Source organism: Scomber scombrus, chromosome 18 (assembly GCF_963691925.1).
Source record: "Scomber scombrus chromosome 18, fScoSco1.1, whole genome shotgun sequence".
NCBI lineage: Eukaryota > Metazoa > Chordata > Actinopteri > Scombriformes > Scombridae > Scomber > Scomber scombrus.
Genome location: NC_084987.1, coordinates 17,610,584 through 17,628,174, shown reverse-complemented (window position 1 = coordinate 17,628,174; position 17,591 = coordinate 17,610,584). Strand labels below are relative to the sequence as shown.

General features: G+C 38.5%; 1 protein-coding gene across 1 annotated transcript; it reads right to left on the bottom strand.

The window, feature by feature from the left end:
* Positions 1 to 870: 870 nt before the first annotated feature.
* On the bottom strand, positions 871 to 16,581 carry xpo6 (exportin 6). Its single transcript, XM_062438677.1, has 24 exons — positions 15,808 to 16,581; positions 14,604 to 14,694; positions 13,895 to 14,007; positions 13,256 to 13,453; positions 11,853 to 12,012; positions 10,829 to 10,906; positions 10,134 to 10,662; positions 9,168 to 9,294; positions 8,949 to 9,058; positions 8,429 to 8,537; positions 8,167 to 8,259; positions 7,095 to 7,164; positions 6,796 to 6,955; positions 6,416 to 6,508; positions 5,965 to 6,109; positions 4,733 to 4,879; positions 4,318 to 4,507; positions 4,007 to 4,162; positions 3,623 to 3,737; positions 3,342 to 3,513; positions 2,963 to 3,124; positions 2,530 to 2,628; positions 1,745 to 1,975; positions 871 to 1,531 (listed from the first exon to the last, which is right to left on the bottom strand). The coding sequence occupies exons 1-24, from the start codon at positions 15,808 to 15,810 to the stop codon at positions 1,430 to 1,432; spliced, it is 3,453 nt and encodes a 1,150-aa protein (XP_062294661.1). The 5' UTR covers positions 15,811 to 16,581; the 3' UTR covers positions 871 to 1,429.
* Between the last annotated feature and the right edge of the window lie 1,010 nt (positions 16,582 to 17,591).

The following is a 17,591-nucleotide window of genomic DNA, read 5'->3' as shown; positions in this document are numbered from 1 at the left end:
AAGCACATAAATCTCTGGAAAGCTTAGTAAATTCATTCCCTTTTAAATTCATTTTCAATGTACACAAATTCTGTAAGAGTTCAATCAACACTAAATGGAAACGTAACATCTTACAATTATATACTTAAATACATCACTATGCTTTTAACATCAAGATGAGATTTTGAGTTCTAATGAAATTAAGTCCAGCAATAAAACCTCTTGCAGTCCTGTAAGATGTAGTGAGTAACATGAACTTCCAGCCTGTTTAAACCTGGATGTAAAGCTAACAGCATAACTGTATGAGAAATTCCCTTCCGTATTTAGACAGCAGTCATCTCCAGCTAGTGTCTTGGTGACACCTAAACATTTTAATATCTGAAATCCTGGACAGATGGACAATCTCACACATGAATATTAAAGCTGTATTCCTCAACTCTGTTCAAGTTGTGCAATAGTTTCTGTGCAACAGAAAAGATGATGGAACGTCGAGGTTTGAGTTTGTAATGTTATTTCACCTCATTAGTGCTGTGGATGCCTTTCTTAATTCTTCCTGTGCCGATGCCTCCTGTCTTCTGCATGCAGTTTCCTCACACATCTGTCACATATGATACATCACACGTCACCTCAACAAAACTACGCTTCATATCTTTCAAGGGCACTAGCCACTGTTTAAAATCTACCCTGGCTTAATTATTGGCTCTTCAAAAAGTTTCTCAAAGTATTTATTTGTGTGTGATCAAAAAAACCCAACAACAACCCATAACTGAAAATAATATTTAGCAATTAAAAGTATGGGATGAATTTAAAAATGGATTAAAACAGTGTAAACATTAGTCTTCCATACAATATTGCAACAACACTGCAATAGAAGAGCACAGAAACTTATAAAATTAACAAAAACCTGAGTTTTACTAAAAAAGCACTTTATTAATCAAGCAGGTTTTCTCTTTTACAGAATGGAATGATATGAAAGATCTTAAGTTGAGAGTCTGTCTCCTTTGGAGATGAAAAAAACTTGAAGGCAAAATGAATAAAAGCAGACATTTTAAAAACTCAAAATGAGTTGAAAGTGCTCAGTCCCAGCCTGGCTTTGTTGAAGAGGCATGGGAAAGAAGGCCTGGCTCAGACTGCTCCAGGTCTGGGCGAAAGCCAACTGCAGACCAGGTTTACATTTCTTGCCAACTTATCATTGGCAACACATAAGGAGGGCGCTGCTTTCCCAAAAAAAAAAAAAAAAAATTACGCGGCAACCTTCTACAGTAGAAATCAAAGAGAAATATCAGCAGCATCCTCAACTTCCAATCATTCAATCGTTTGTTATGATCCTTCCTATTTCTCTGAATATGTGGACCAAAGCTGAATTTGGACAAGGAGTGTTGGGCAAAGTGGTCAGCACAGGCAGTCCTTGAAGATCATAGTTGATGTGTAGAGTGGTTCAGTCATTGTGCTATAGCTTGATGGTGCCAGTGGGCAGGCTACTGTTACACAGTCTGTAGTAGCGAAGGTCGTTCACCAGCCGCTGCACACTTTGAGTGAATGAAGGCAGGTCCTAGAGAGAGAAAAGTTAGAGTAACATTACAGAGGAGACAGGAGGAGCAGTAATCATCTCATCAAAATACAGAACATATATGCCAACAGATGGCACAATATATTGACATTAGATTAGCTCACAAACCCCACATTCTTAACTATATTAAAAATTTGAAAAATATTTGTCTTTTTCAAATTCTTACATTTACATTGTGTTCAATTTCATTCTTACCTGTTCAAGCTTGAAGTTACGAGCGAGTACAGTACGTTGGTTGGTGTCCACACCCTGGCAGCCGTTGAGGAACTCTGGCATGAAAGCCGAGTAGAAGGCATCGAAGTCAACAGAGGCCATGTTGTAAATAGCGAGGGTGATCTCCTCCTGAAGTAGGTCGTGACTTTTGTGGAGAAGGACCTGCAGCAGCACGTTGATGAAGTGGAAGAGCATCGAGGTCCGGAAAAGCTTCTAAAACACAATAAAGACAAGAAATACAAAAGAAATTACAAAGAAGTCCATAAATGAGTTGTAAGCACTCGGTGTAGCTCTCACCCAGTTACAATGTGTGGATCATGGGACACATGCTGTCTAATTTACAGGTGAAAAGACTTTGGTGATTCCCTGACTTCTTATCTATTGCCACTTATCTTGTGAAATATCTCAACATCTACTCGATAAACAGGCACAATATCTGTACACATATTCATGGCTTGCAAATGATGCATTCTAATGACTTTGGTATAACTCTGACTTTTCTTCTAGCACCACTATGAGGTTGATGGTTTTGTTTTTTTAAGTTAAATTATTGGCTGGGTTTCCGTAGAAGCTGGTACACACATTCATGTTCCTCTCAGAATGAATTGTAACTTTGACAATCCCCTAACTTTGAATCTAATGTCTTTCATCGGGTCAGAATTTCAACGAGAATTCTATGACCAGTAACTGTAAAAAGAGTGACATTCCCATCAGCCTCAGTTTACATCGTGTTAACAACTCTGCTCATGAATAAAAGCTCAACTTACTCTGTGATATAATTTGTGCTTGCTGTTGAGTGACTCCAAATAGGAGAGATTCTGCTTGAAGATGTGGATGTCTGGCTGCAGGAAGGACTGTCCAAAAGCCTGGAAAAGACATTAAAGCAGTAAGTCAGTAAAAGATAGATTTAACAATGACTTGTTTTACAATCTGATATGACTGTTAACTTAACTATTTTCTTGAAGAACAGAAACTCAAACTAAGCAAAGTTTCTTGTTCCTTAAAAAGGAATTTGGTGACAAGTGCAGATGCATGCAAACACACACACACACACACACACACACACACACACACACACACACACACACACACACACACACACACACACACACACACACACACACACACACACACACACACACACACACACACACACACACACACACACACACACACACACACACACACACACACACACACCTGCATGGCAGCTGTGAACTGGGCCTCGTTTTCCATGGTATCTTCAGTTGCTCCTCTTTGGACACTTGTTAAGACTGAAGTTTTAAAGAAGTACCTCCAGTTTTGGTGAAGTATTTGGTAAAGCAACTCAAACATCTCTGCCTTCACATCTGGTGAGGGTCGCTATCAAAGACAAAAAGGCAAGAGACCATCAGTTATCCAACAATGCAACAGACAAAGATATATCGTTATAAAATTGGATCATTATTAAGTACCTGAGAATCCACAACGTTCATATTTCACTGCAAGTACCGTACATTTTTGCACAATTATCAGACTAAACAGTGAATATGTAAACTCTAGGCTGAATATGCCAACTCAAGACAAGTGACCTACTGACCTCTGCCACAACTGGGTAAACCTGCTCCATGCACAAAGAGAGGATGCTGGGTAGGAAGGGCTTGAAAGCTTGACCCGGTTCTTGCACAACCACCTGCAGGATTTTCAGGAACTTCTGTACCACTCTACAGCCTGCACTGCCCTCCTGCAAAATACTGGCTGCCAGCTGTTCCCTGAAACACACACGAGTGACATTACGTTTTAAACCTTTAGTAGATTCACCTAGATAGGATTTAATACTACTACAAATAATAACTACTATTAAATATCTTTTGTTTTAACCTGGTGAACATGCTGAGGAAAGTGTGGATGATTTGTCCTGTGAAGGCAACGCCCATCTGCACTCGCAATGCTTGAAACAGTGTCAAGAAGAAGGCCAGCATCTCATCTGTCACATCTGGAAGGAGAAGTAACAATTAACAACTAGTCAAACAACATTTTGCAATAATTCTATTGAAACAGAGTATGGTTTAGTACAGAAGTTGGGACATAGCGCTCATCTTAATGTATATTTGACCATAAGACAGTGAAGGCCAATTCGTGCTTTCTGTGTTTTTGCAGGGGAACTGTGGTCTTCAGTCTAATTAATAGATGGAACTGACTCATCTTGATACTGTGATCACATTTTAATTTAAACCAGCAAACCTGCAGATGAGACACACTGACCTGGCTGTTGAATAAACACTGGGAAAAGGCTGAGGGACACTTGGACAGACTCCTGTAGACTCTGGTAGCAGATCTGACGTGATTTGGTGGATTCCCCAGAAATGCTGTCCACTAGGTCTCTGAGCACAGGCAGGGTTTGCTGTATCACTGTTTTCACTAGTCAAACAAAGGTAGGAAAAGGCATTAAAGGAGGACAAAGTGTGAAAAAGCGAACACATCTGTTATCAACATCAATATAATTTAAAAAAAAAAAAAAAAAAACATGCCAAAATTATCAAAAACAAAAACAAACAAAAAAATGAAATACTAACCGTCATTCACATCAGGTCGCCGTGGAGATTCGTTCACCGTCCCTCTTAGAATACGATATTCCCGAGTGAGTGCTGTCAGTAGGCTGGCGTGGTTGCTGGAGCGTGTTTGCCACTGCTGCTCACTCTCTGGTAAATTCGGCCACGGGAGCAGCAGCATGTTGGATAAAGCCCTACACACCAACATGTGAGCCTGTATGAGCAAGACCCAAACGGTAATTAATTCAAGTATTCAAGACATTTAAGAACTTCAAACTTCTAGATTATTTCAAAAACTTTTGTTTTAAAACTTGAGTTTTATTCAAAGATAATTTTATGACTACATATCAAAAAAGATCCAAATTATCCATTTTTCTACCTCTCTATTAAATAATTGCAGTCATGACATATAAGCACAATAAAAACAACAAACGTTTACCTCTTGGGGTAGTCTGCGGGTCTGATTCTCTGTAATGAGGTTGAAGATGTTCTGCACAGCTGGCAAAGTGACCAAGAACACAGGTCGCACAGTAGAGGTTATAGAAACCATCAGATGACATGATGACAGCAGCAACTTTTCAGGTACCTGGAGATAAGAGAGAGAATTTAAGTGCTAGAAACTGAAAGTAAAGTCTGCTTTTCCTCACCAAGGCTTGCTCATTCAGGATACATGAACCCATTTTGGTCAGATAATGCTGAATTGTCTTAAATAAAGTAATGAATGAGTGACTCCTCTACAGTAAAAATAGGTTTCCACTAGTGTATTGTGGGCCGCTGGGCTGAGTTGACCGCCTGCTGGGCCTAAGAATCTGGGACGTGAGAGCAGCTACTCGCTAACAGCTAGTGTTACGTGTGTTTACAGCAGAAAGCAGGAGGGAGGACAGACGTTTTAATCAGCTGCTCTGTGCTGCTGCAGATGGTCATGTAGCAGACACCTCAGTTTATAACTGTACTGTTCTTCATCCGACCAAGCACTGATAACTTGTTGAGTATTTTACAAATGACAGTTTTATTATTTGAAGAATATGGCGCCGATACACGAAAATGAACTAATGGGTGTTAAATTGGTGATGTTACCATGTAACCCCTCCCACAACCCCCTTTCTCTTCTCAACGACTCAACCATTTCCCTTCACACAGACTCAACCCTAAACATCATCCTCCCTTCACACTTACTTTCATTTTAAAATCATGCAGTAGTTGGAGACAAGCTCAAAATCAGTCTCTCTGGCATCTTAAATCATCTATGTATTTATAAGTATTTTTGGGGCATTTTCTACCTAATAGAACAGAGTCGACAGGAAATGAGGGAAGAGACAGATGAGGAAAACAACATGCATTATAACTACTTGGCTGGACTCAAACACCCAGACAAGAGGAACAGTAACTAAAAAGCACCAGATACATAAGCAAAAAATTCTGTGAAAGATTTTAAGTGTTGAAACCAGCACTTTTTTTTTTAAACCAAGTATCCATGAACTGAAGTAACTTATTTGTCCCATGAATAATTTTAATTGACCTAAAATAAGAGATCTTGCATAGATCATATTTCAGGCTTTTTGAATTATGAGGGTTAAATGTAATAACATACATCAGATGAATTCATCTCAGACTCATTCATTTATAACATCAGAAAGGACAATAATACATAAAAAGTATGAGGGAAGCTACCTTAGCCGTGATGAGCGGGCTACTGGCATCTATTGCAGATTTGATGAGGTTGATGAACTGGCTCTGGTTTTGACTGTGGACCTCACTGTAGAACTGTGCAAGCCAATGAGAGTAGGCTTGTAAAGCAGCGAGGGCCTGTGCATGTCTGTAACAAACAAAACAAACAACTTAAACATATTGCGACAGCTTGAATAAAACATACCTGCTTCTTCTAAATACAAGTTTGTGTATCCTGTAATGTGTAATGAAGATGAGCCAACAGCAAGGAAAGTTTTTTAAATGCTGGAAAATACAGCAAAATGTCTAAATTCACACAAACACTGTAATTGTCCACACAAGTTCCCTATTCTCTTGTCAGTGAGTGGTTTGGTCTTGTTATTTGTAACTGTGTGACACTCAGTGTGACACCCACGTTAGGCCTGAGTTTTCTTTTTAAACATGTGACACTCACACATCGATGAGGTCTGGCTTGAGCACAGAAGGCACGGCAGTCTCCAGGTCGTAAAGGCTCGTCTGAGATCCGTAGCAAGTCACTTCAACCAACCTTGAAAGAGAAACAGATGTTCTTTTATAATAATTTTCTCTGTAAAATGAGTAAAAATTACCAGCCAAGATCAAGATTTACCTTTCACACCACTTAGTACGCTAAATATATTCAACCATTTAAACAGAACACTAAAAATAGAAACAAATGTCACTTTAAGGGCTGAAATTCAGTAATATTGACTTAAGAATGTGCAACAATACAGTTACTTTAGTTCAAATACAAATGGAGCTTCATTGTGTCGCATCAAAAATCACTTTATAATGTTTTGGTGACAGAGCACTGACCTCTCCACCACTGCCAGGGCATCAGTGAAACGTGCAGCGAAAACATCTCCGATGAAATGCTCGGCCAAGCGTCCGACTGCTTGAAGTAGGGAGCTGAGGTCCCTGAGAGAACAGTGAAGTCGACGGCAATCGTTCTCTGCGCTGATGTTCAGCCTACGACCTGTAAAAAGGACATCATGACAGGTAAGCGTAACATTTTAATCTGTGGAATAACAATAACTCAGTGTGATGTACTGTAACAAAAGACAGAAGGTTAACCTTCCTGAAAAAACAAACAAAACACCGGAATAGTTACTTACTTGTGCCAGAGGTAACGATAAACTGCTGCAAACCCAAGTACACGTCCAAGTTTTCTTGAAGGACTGGAAACTTGAGAGAAAAGAGGGATAGGAGACTCTGTATAACTCTACTTTACTGTGTATTATCTGTAACAAATATTCATTTACATATAATTATAATGCAAAAAAATTCCCCAAAAAACAAAAAAAACCCAGTTCATTTGAAAACAGCAGACATGTAGAAAATAAACAACACAAAATTGAAAGAGACAAAAAGAAAAGATAACCTCAGTTCCTTCAAACACAAAATTACTGAGAAGCTATTTGGAGGAACTGATTCTTAACAGTAATCAATTCATCGGATCGTACAGAATACAAGTTCAGTTTTATGACTAAAATACTTAAATAAAAGTACAATAAAGCATTTAGCAGACTGTGTATTTTACTAAACATCACAACTCATGTCCTGATACGTGTTCTGTTCAAATCTAACGTGAAAAGTGAAACTCACACCCATAACGCAAGAACAAACGGGAAGTTTAAAAAAAAAAAGTGTGTGTATGTGACCAAAACAGAAAGTCAAATTCATGATTCTACATTTTACATTTCATGTGTGTGTGAAATGTTTATATAGCTTGTTAGATTTGAAAAGCTAATTAACACATGGGTACATCAAGCTCCTTCTGCCTCAACAGTCTTAAGCTCACTGTAACTGTGACATGCAGATGGAAATCAATGTTAAAACTTTTACCATTGCTATGAAAACCTAGAACCTTATCTTCTAATGTTGATACATTAACTTAAGTTTAGTGAATTGATGAAGTTGCTAGTAACATGAAGCATTAAGTGTCATTGCTGTGGGTACCTGCGATTACACAATGATTTTGACGTCAGAAAACTATATTTGATGCACAATTTTAACACATGCCAGGCAGCCAATCAATGCCAAGTGTTCTAGTATAATATTCAGGAGTCAGTATTGCTCCTTTCGTGTTATGAGAAGCTACAATGTGAACAAAATGTTTTGAAGTGCATCTCAATTTTTAAGGTTGTAAGCTCTCTTACAGCTACTGAACACATTTAGATATCTTACCAAAGTGGTGAATGCATGGGATGGAAGCAGCTCCATCACCTTGGCAACCACCTCCAGACTCTGACGCAGGTACCTTTGCCACTCGGTCTGTTGCTATAGTTACCAAACGAAGGAGAACATTAGGATTTGAAGTGAAATATACTGGATATGCTTTTGTAAGGTGGGCATGTCATTAAAGGGTTTATATGCTAATAATATAATAAAAACACACAGAACATATTAAGTGTAAAGGTGCAAATGACAAACTGAAAATTGTTCTTACATCATCATCCAAAGTCTCATCATCCAGCTCTTCCAACTGAGCCTGATTGTATCTGAACTGTATGCGATTCAGAACTTCCCTTAACAGAAGAACTAAGGCATCTTTGTACCTGTCAAACAAAACATTCATTTATTTAACAAGCACATTTTAAACAACAGCCAAGACAAACTAGAAGAGCATATCTCCATAAATATAGGTTTTCCTATATAGATGTATGCAAAGTGTTGTTGTATAGTACAGTCTCAGTTTTCTGTAAGATGCACAGGGTACTTAATGGTATATATAATGTGTGCAAAAAAATAGGCTGATGGGTCCAGTAGTATGTGAGTTTAGCTTCAGATACACACACAGATAAACATTTGCAGACACGCACGCACATAAACACACACCTGACCAAAAGCATGATCCCCACATAATCACCAGACATTTGATTTGTCTATTTTTAAGATGGTATCATGAATTTAAGATCATTCATCATTTTTAAGTTCAACAGGATTAACAGTATTTTTGAGTAACTTACCTATTTAGAACACTATCTCTGTCAGCCAGCCTGCTTTTGATTTTGGTTGTTAGAAAATCCAAAAACACACTCCATATATCCAAACAGGCAAAGTAGCCCTCATGGGTCGGCTGAAAAACAAATGAGAAGCAATTTATGTAATCTGTCACATGTTATAGGAGCTGAGAAGTAAACACACAGTGCTGTACTGCATGAATAAATGGCTTTCTGAGTCATTACCTGGTTGAAGGTGTACTTGAAAAGCAGGCCAAGAAACTCTACAATTGGAAATTGTGGACTGGACTCAATCCTCCTCAAGTGAACACTGACAAACAGGCGCAGAAAATCTGTGAACTTTTCCAAGTAACTGCAAGATAAAAGATAAAATGTTAACAAGAAAAAACATGCAAGGCTTGCAGGCAGGAGTTACTTCATATTGTTTACGCAGGTCAATAACAACACTATTTCTCAACACTATACTCTTACTTACTATTACTCAACCATAATTTTCATCTTGACAACTGTCAGTGACAACTGCACAAACTACAAGACCACTCATGACAATATCAAGGTTGTTTGATGTATGACTGGGATGTAAAAGGTAAAGGGGGAATAAAAGAAGCTCAACAACAGATGTCCAGGGGGGCCAAACAAGCCACATCCAGTCTTTATAAGTCATCAATCAGTCTGTGGTTAGAAACTGAGTTTTAAACTTGAAAATGAAGCAATAAACAATTATGTTAATTACAGAAGAACTCAAAATGAAATTGAGTTTCTGTTAAAAACAAAACAAAACAAAACATCTAACCGGACCACAGAGGCATGGGGTTATTCTCAGCCACTCTAGTCAACTGAAAAACAGATGAAATACTCATATAAATAGTCATTAAAAAGGTTTATTAAAAATGTGTTATAACTCAGTATTACACAGACAGAAAGAATAGGTCAGAATGACACATGTGACAGAGCTGAGGTACACTGCTGTATAGAGCCAGTGTACAGAGCAGTAGTGATGAAAACAAAGACTGTTTTGAGAGAAGAACTGCTAAGAAATAGCTCAGAGCAATCTCTGACTGCATATTAGTCTTGTGCAACAATATATATGACAAGCAGCAGACTATATGCTGAAATGATCATGGTAGAAAACATTATACTATGCTGTCTATAAACGGTCAAACTAATACCAGTGTAGAGACTGAGACGTACCTCTCATCGAGCTCCTGAAGGCGACTCTTGACTGTATGAGCATTATTCTCTCGTGTCAGCCTCTGCAGGAGAAAGAAGGTCTGCTGGAACATGCGCAGCAGGTACTCCTCAAAATCCAATGGCACACAATTCTTTGACACCAGTTCATTGACACAGGTCATGGCGAGTACACCGAGACGGGCGCGATCAACCTTGCTGCCCTCGCTCTGTTGTCCGTTTCGCCCTCCTCCATTTGATGTTAGCATTGTCCCTGCATTAAGTTGTCCATTAGAAGAGGAAGAGTTGGAGGAGATGAAAGGTCCTGTCTTGGCCTTTGTCCGAAGATCACAACCGAAACGTGCAAAATGGAAAATGGATGCCAGCAGGGTGGGTGTAATGCTTGTGGACAGAGGAATCCAGCTGAACAGGTGAGCCAAACACTCCAAAACAAGACAACAGACCTGTTGACTCTCATTGTCCAGTGCTGCCATGGGCTGGCAAAGTAGCTTTGAGTACTGACTGCCCTGAAACAAACTGCCCAGCAATTCCACTGATGGATTGAAGAGGCACAAAATAGCCTGGTTAACACATGACGACAAACCACTTGATAAAAAAACTGGCTTTGCAATAATCAAACAAGCAACAACTGCTCTATTATTATGACTACATTACTAGCAAGATTTTGCAGTTTTACGTAACAAAAAGTGTTCACTCACCACTTTCCCCTGAGGTGGGTGAGGGAGGTGGGGTGGAAGCAATGATACTGTGCTTATCCCAACAGGTCTCCAGGATACCTGCAACACAAGACGGTGATAAGAATACAATTCTCGACATATATTGAAAATTAAACACCAAAAGATTGCTCTGACTGGCAGCGTAACTCTTTAACATTAAAATACTGAAAGTCCTCAATACGTAGTCGTACCATGGGTGGCTTTATAACCAATTCAAACAGCATTTCTGTGAATGTGGCTTAATTTGAATTAGTGCTGGGTGGTTTACCGGTTCACACTGAATACCGGTGTATATTTTCGTTAGGATATGAATTTTTAATGTACCACCATACCGGTGTATTAAGATGACGATAGTTCACACAACACATCCTGGTTTTAATAATTAGTCAGTAAACTCGGCATTGTCTGATGCAGGCTGGAAAATGTGCACTTCTATTTACAGTTAAAAACATTTCGCGTGTGTATCAGCTTCTGTCAAACTAACAGAGCTGCGGTGGCTTCTGGTCTAAGCTTACAAAATAAAACTTTTGTTATTGCGCTTTTCTTATTATCATTAACAAACAAAGTTGGGGCTGTAAATTACGGGAGATTCCTGGGAGAAAAGACAAAACGGGAGGGCCGTGGGACATGAGTCTAAAATATATGGGAGAAACGGGGGGAAAAAAATACCGTCATATACTGTGAAACCGTTAGAATTTTGAAAAATACCGTGATATACATTTTCGGTCATACCGCCCAGCACTAATTTGAATTATACAACGGATTTCTGCTTGTCCTAAACATCCTTTGCAATATGGGATTTAACATTTAACTCACATCAGTATCAATCATCAGTTCTACACCACAACTAAAACAAGAATAAACAGAGGTGCTTGAATTGGTTTTTTACATTGTGCCTACATCCTGCTGTTGTGCTCCAATACTGAAAAAATGCACTACTGTGAACCTACCAGCAACAACTAGAGGGGCTTTGCTGCCCCAGAAAAGTATACAAGGTTGCTCTCACCTGTCAACAGTCCAAGCACTGTCGGTACCTGCTCCAGCAGAAGTTTACGCAGCTCATCTTTTCTGGCAACACAGAGGTCTTCTCGAGGACATGCAAGTTCCTCTGATGTCGTTTTTAGCATCACCAACCCCAATGGAGCCAGCGCTGGTGACTGGATCAACTGCAATTTACAACAGATTGACAGAAAACTGCTTTAATCAATAAAGATTACTGAAGTTTGCTCACTACCTGTAGGGCCTTTAAAACAGTTTCCGGGCAAGACACAACTGATAGAAGCTTAATGTGGGTTGGTCACCAGTTTTTCATAGTGTTTTATAGCCACGGTGGGAAAACTTGTCTACAATAAAGACCACCTCTGATATCATCTTAAACAATTAATACACTAAAATAAGATACACAGAAAATCCAATTTACATGACGAGTATGTCCGTTGAAGAAAGCAGTCATCTACTAATTAAATCGATAACTAGACTAGATGCAGCAGAATCTATTATCTGTGGCTTACCAACAATTTCCCTGCAGTGTAATTAATCCATTACTTTACTGCTAATAAATGTGCTTTTATTCCCAAAGGCAAATTATTTCAAATCAATTTGACAAAATGTGTTTAATTTGTTAAAAGGGGGAGTGTGTAGTGGAACTAGAGAAGCAAGCAGGAAGGCTGGACTACTGAGCAGGCCTAAGCATTCAGATGAAACTGCCTATTAAGCGGTAGGGCCAGTGAGTATAAGTCAGCCTAAGCAGATACAGTGTAGTTTTAAGGCCAGGTCAATTTTATTAAGTATCTGCTCTTTACTTTGGTGACAGTCGGTTTTCAAAGGCAACTTAAAAGTATGTTAGGTCAGGGCTAGAGAATGGTGTCGCCTGTCAGAGGATTCAGATTTATGACCTGTGAGCCTGGTATCCACTGCAGGGCATGATGATAGGTCAAACATAGTTTAACATGAATACTCAGCATGTCCAATCAGCTGTAATTTTACTCTTACGCCTGTCCCCGGCTGTGAAGGAAGAGAAGCTTTGCAAATGGAGGATGATGGTATACTATGACCTCCGATGTAGACTTTTTTCTTGAAACCTAATCAATGAAATTTACATTTTGCAATGAAAGACTATCCACCAAGCAGCAGATCAATGATGTAAGATCAATTAAAAAACATTTATATCTAAATTTACTAAAAATACATTGTTCTAAAAGTAGAGTAAAATCAAAACGAAAGTAAACATGAAATGCAGATGTGCAGGACAGATGTAACATTATCAAAGAACAGTAGCTGTGTTTTTGATTTTTTATGTGATTTCTGTAGACATATTTTGTTAAGTATTCTGTAACACATCAATCATCAGCCAGCTACTGACGACTGAAACGCAAAACACTTAACAGAGACCACATCTGCAGGACATACCTGAAGGGTGTTTGTGAAGAAATCATGATAGAACATCGGCCAATCCTGGCGACCAATGTCCACAATGACTTTACAGAGTTTATTACGGATAAAATACGGCACAGATTTGTGCTGTGCGAGCAGGAGTTTCGGCAAACAGTTGCGAATCTCCATCTTGTCTTGTGAAGCAACACCGATCCACATCTTGTTTACCAGGTTCTGTAAATGAAGAGGAACAATCAGCTGTCAGAAGTGTTACTAGGCATTTATGCAGACAAATATTTAGTAACAGTTCTCAATAATCTGTCTGATCTGAATGTACTGATATAGTGAAAACCTTTTTACCAACACTGTATACTGCAAACGCAACACTGCAAATGAAACTCCTAAATTGAAGCACAAGTGTCTGAGATATGCATGAAAAAAGGTGAAACTATGCCACAGGAAGTTCAGCTTTTTAACCCGTGCAATGTGTAAGTTGCATAATGGGTTTTGCAAAATAAAAGAAACGAGGAAACAGGAAAACAGCATCTTTACCACTTCACATGTTCAGACCTCAAAACCCATGCTTTTTTCTTCGTATTTTTGAAGCATAAAAAAGGTTAAAAAAAAACAAAACACAGTTCTATGAACTGAAAATCTTCCACCTACAAGACTTACTTCAAATACTGTGAGGCTGTACATCATTACATACTCATTCCGAGTATTAGAGAGGAAGAACAAGCAGTGGCGCCACGCTCCATTCTGCTGTGCAAAATTATTCAGCAGCTCCTCTGCAGAAAAAAGGAAGTGGGCATGATCACCGACAGACATACATGACAGTGTTATACTTTGTTTGCAGACATTCTGAAAGTAATGCGTCACAACACAGGAAATACATTAAAAAGAAGTGCAAAAAACTTTTAATATTAAACTAATCATTTCAGATCACATTAAAACACTCTACAGTGACAGCCACAACTGCAATATATTCCAGGACAATACATTTTATTTGTGAATCCAGATTTGCTAAAGCAGCTGTGTGCCAACTGTTAACGAACTTAGTCGAGAATATCACACAGGCAAAAACTTTCACCATTTGACAAATTATATATTACATATTAAAGATATGAGAGGGCCTTGTGTATCTTGCTATTTTATTAAATAAAAGGGATGAGATCTGCAAAGTGATCTAATTTCATTTTGCATAAAAAAACTGTCAAATTTGATATATGTGCTATTAAAAGTACTTTGAAGTGAACACGTTGTATAACAAGATTGTTTTTTCCTCTTCATCGTTTTAGAGTCAAACCTTATTTTGTTTACATTAAAACCTGGCTTACTGGAAAGCAGAGATCTGATGAGCTGAGTTTTACATGGTCAAACTTACCTATTTCTCTTTTTCTCTCATTGGTTGTACAGCTGTGAAAGAACTCCGTCATCAGACTCTCCAGAGCACGTAGCGATGACTCCTCTGATGACTGGTGGATAATAAAAGACAGAGTTCAATTCAAATGCAACTTTAGACAATTTTAGATTATGTATGATTCAAACCACACACACATATATTTTTGTCCTATGTACCTATAAACATAAGTCACACTTTGAATCACCAGTGCGATCTGTCTGATGGTTATATATAATAACCATTAGACAAAAAAAATGAGCAATGTAATGCAGTATACATGCACAGAAGATGCTCAGCTGCAGACCAATCATCAGCCACTTCAAACAGCCTTGTGAACAGGAAACCAATTTTTGCAATGACGAAGACAATGGATCCCATTCAAATATCTTGATTGCAAACCTGAGCATTTATCATGCCATCTTGTTTTCTATTTATTTGGTACACAATGTTTTGTCTTGTATGTGCAAAGTGCTTCAACAGGGTTGATTTAAGGACATCTTGTAAAAGTGCCTACAGGCATATATGTACCATCTTGCTTAATGAGCTGGAAATGTATTTTCCCATGCTCATACCTGCACATATCTATAGCTGGATATTATTACACATGTTTTGGCATTGTCTCATGGAATTATTGCTCAAAACTACAATCAGATTTGCTCATATGCTTCAGAATGCTGAGGATTGCATGATATGTTTTATACAAACCAAAGCAAATTGTACGTATAAAATCTGATGTAATACCACACTTGCACAGGTGGAGGAAGTTGGGCCCTGCCTGGCTAAACACGAGATAGCAAATTGAGATGTTAAAGAGCAGCTCCTGTAGCAGGCGGGTCTGAATTCCTCAAATAAGCCACAACTTGCCGAGACTGAACACTTCTCAGGGCAAATATTCAGTTTTGCAAGATGGGCGTCTTGTATCGTGAAATGGCTTAAAGGAGCTGTCACATCCCGTGAAATACCTGTTCTCTCACAAACCGTTACACGACTTCACTGACGGACAGAGCTGTATGTTAGCTATATAGTGAATAATTAAAATGCATTATTATAATTAACTCAACTTTAGGTCTTCCCGTTCAAGTGTGCGAATCAAGAGCTTATGCACCATGTTGGTTAGCTGTTAGCATGAGACAGAAAGCTAGATTGAACACCTTGTCAAAAATAATACGCATTAAACTGTACTTACCATGTTTAAATGGCTCAGGTGCTTTCTTCAGTTCAGTCTTGTAGTAATTTACAGCAATAAGACAACAATATGCGACCGAGCGAGCCCAATCTGTAGCTAACGTTAGCTAAGGTGTTGCTGGCTAACGTAACCGCAGAGGGGCTTCATCATGGTCTGCTTGCTTACTTTAAGGTCGATACTTCCCCAATAAATAACCAGCAAAGACAGGCAACGTTTGCTCTCCTCACAACAACCTTTGAACACTGACTTAATTTCCACCTTACTCGAGTAGCTTGGACGCCGTTTTCCTCAATTTACTAGGCAGCTATCTCGAGTTGCATTGTCGTCGTTTAATTCCGTCAACAACAAAGTTAAATATGGAGATCTTTGTTTTGTGGAAACTAAATTAACACTGGCTCAGGAAGCGAAGAAATGTGTGGCGTTAATTAGCTTTCCCTGTCTGTGTGGTCGAGGTGTTTTGAAGCTGGTTTAAGTTATACCCCCAAATGCTAATGTTGCAGCGGGTGGCTAGCTCGCTAGCTTTTCTAGAAAGATGAAGGCATCATTTTCGTTAGCTCGATTGGCTGTCAAACGTAGACATGCTTACAGGGCTGTCGCTCAATACCTGCCTTTGACCGTCAGCAATTTCAAAGCGGGTAATTATGCACACCTAGGTAATGCGGCAGACAAATTTGTACTAACACTAGATATACAATACTATGCGCGCTTGTGCCTGTTATTCCCCTTTTCAGTGCTTAGGGCGGCTCAGAAATATAGCTCGCTTGCTGGTTACAGGATTTCTTCGCAACTTCCTCTTCTGCTGCAGGAATGAACCAACCCAAAGCAGCTTGTGTCAAGTCAGTCACATTTAAAAAAGCCTCAATCTCCGGTTATACCTTTCAAATTATAGTAGTTTTATTTAAATAAAAACATGCAATCAAGCTTCCTGAAACTATCAGTATGCAAATGAGTTATACATGAAAATGATATAATATATATAATATAATATAAATGATGAACGTGGTCACATATTATTGCCCTCGTGCTAAAATAGAAACTCTATCTACAATTCAATCTGTGAATATAAGGTAGGCCTATATAATGAGAATTAATATGATATATATCCGAAAGTATTTGTAGAAGGGCTGTGTAAATTGCATTGCAAACATATGGCAGAAATAAAGTCATTGCATTTGGGGAGGGCACATACATGACATAAAGTAAGGCACTATATAGTTAAACAATAAAACTATAAAAAAAAGAAGTAAAGATACACTATCAAAATGTCAACATGTGTACAACCTTGCATTATGAGGCTGTGTGTATGAAAGAGCTGTGTAAATGGCAGTAGTGCTAAAAGTCATTAAAGTAGGGGGTAGGGCCGAGAGATCAGGCTGAGTGTTGTTGGTAGGTGAGGCAACACTGAGGTGAGTGTGTATGTGTGAAACATAGACAAATACAGGGAAGATTACATAGAAATATAACACAGACAATAATACAAAAGAATACATATACAGACAAATGGTAAACAATTATAATAATAAAAAAAACACTTCTACTGTACATTATGTCTGAGATTATGCTTAAAAACCGATGGATTATGTCGGCCATAACTGAAAGATGCTGTAAAAAGGCTCTTACTGATGGAGATATCATTTTTGATGTTTTATGGCTGCAGAATGAAAAGGTACCTCCTCAAAATTAAGACAAACATTTTGCAATTTATTCACATAATACAACACTGCCATAGAATTAGCAGGTGAGAGCAAGATGAATACCTTTGCTAAAATATTCAAAATAATTAT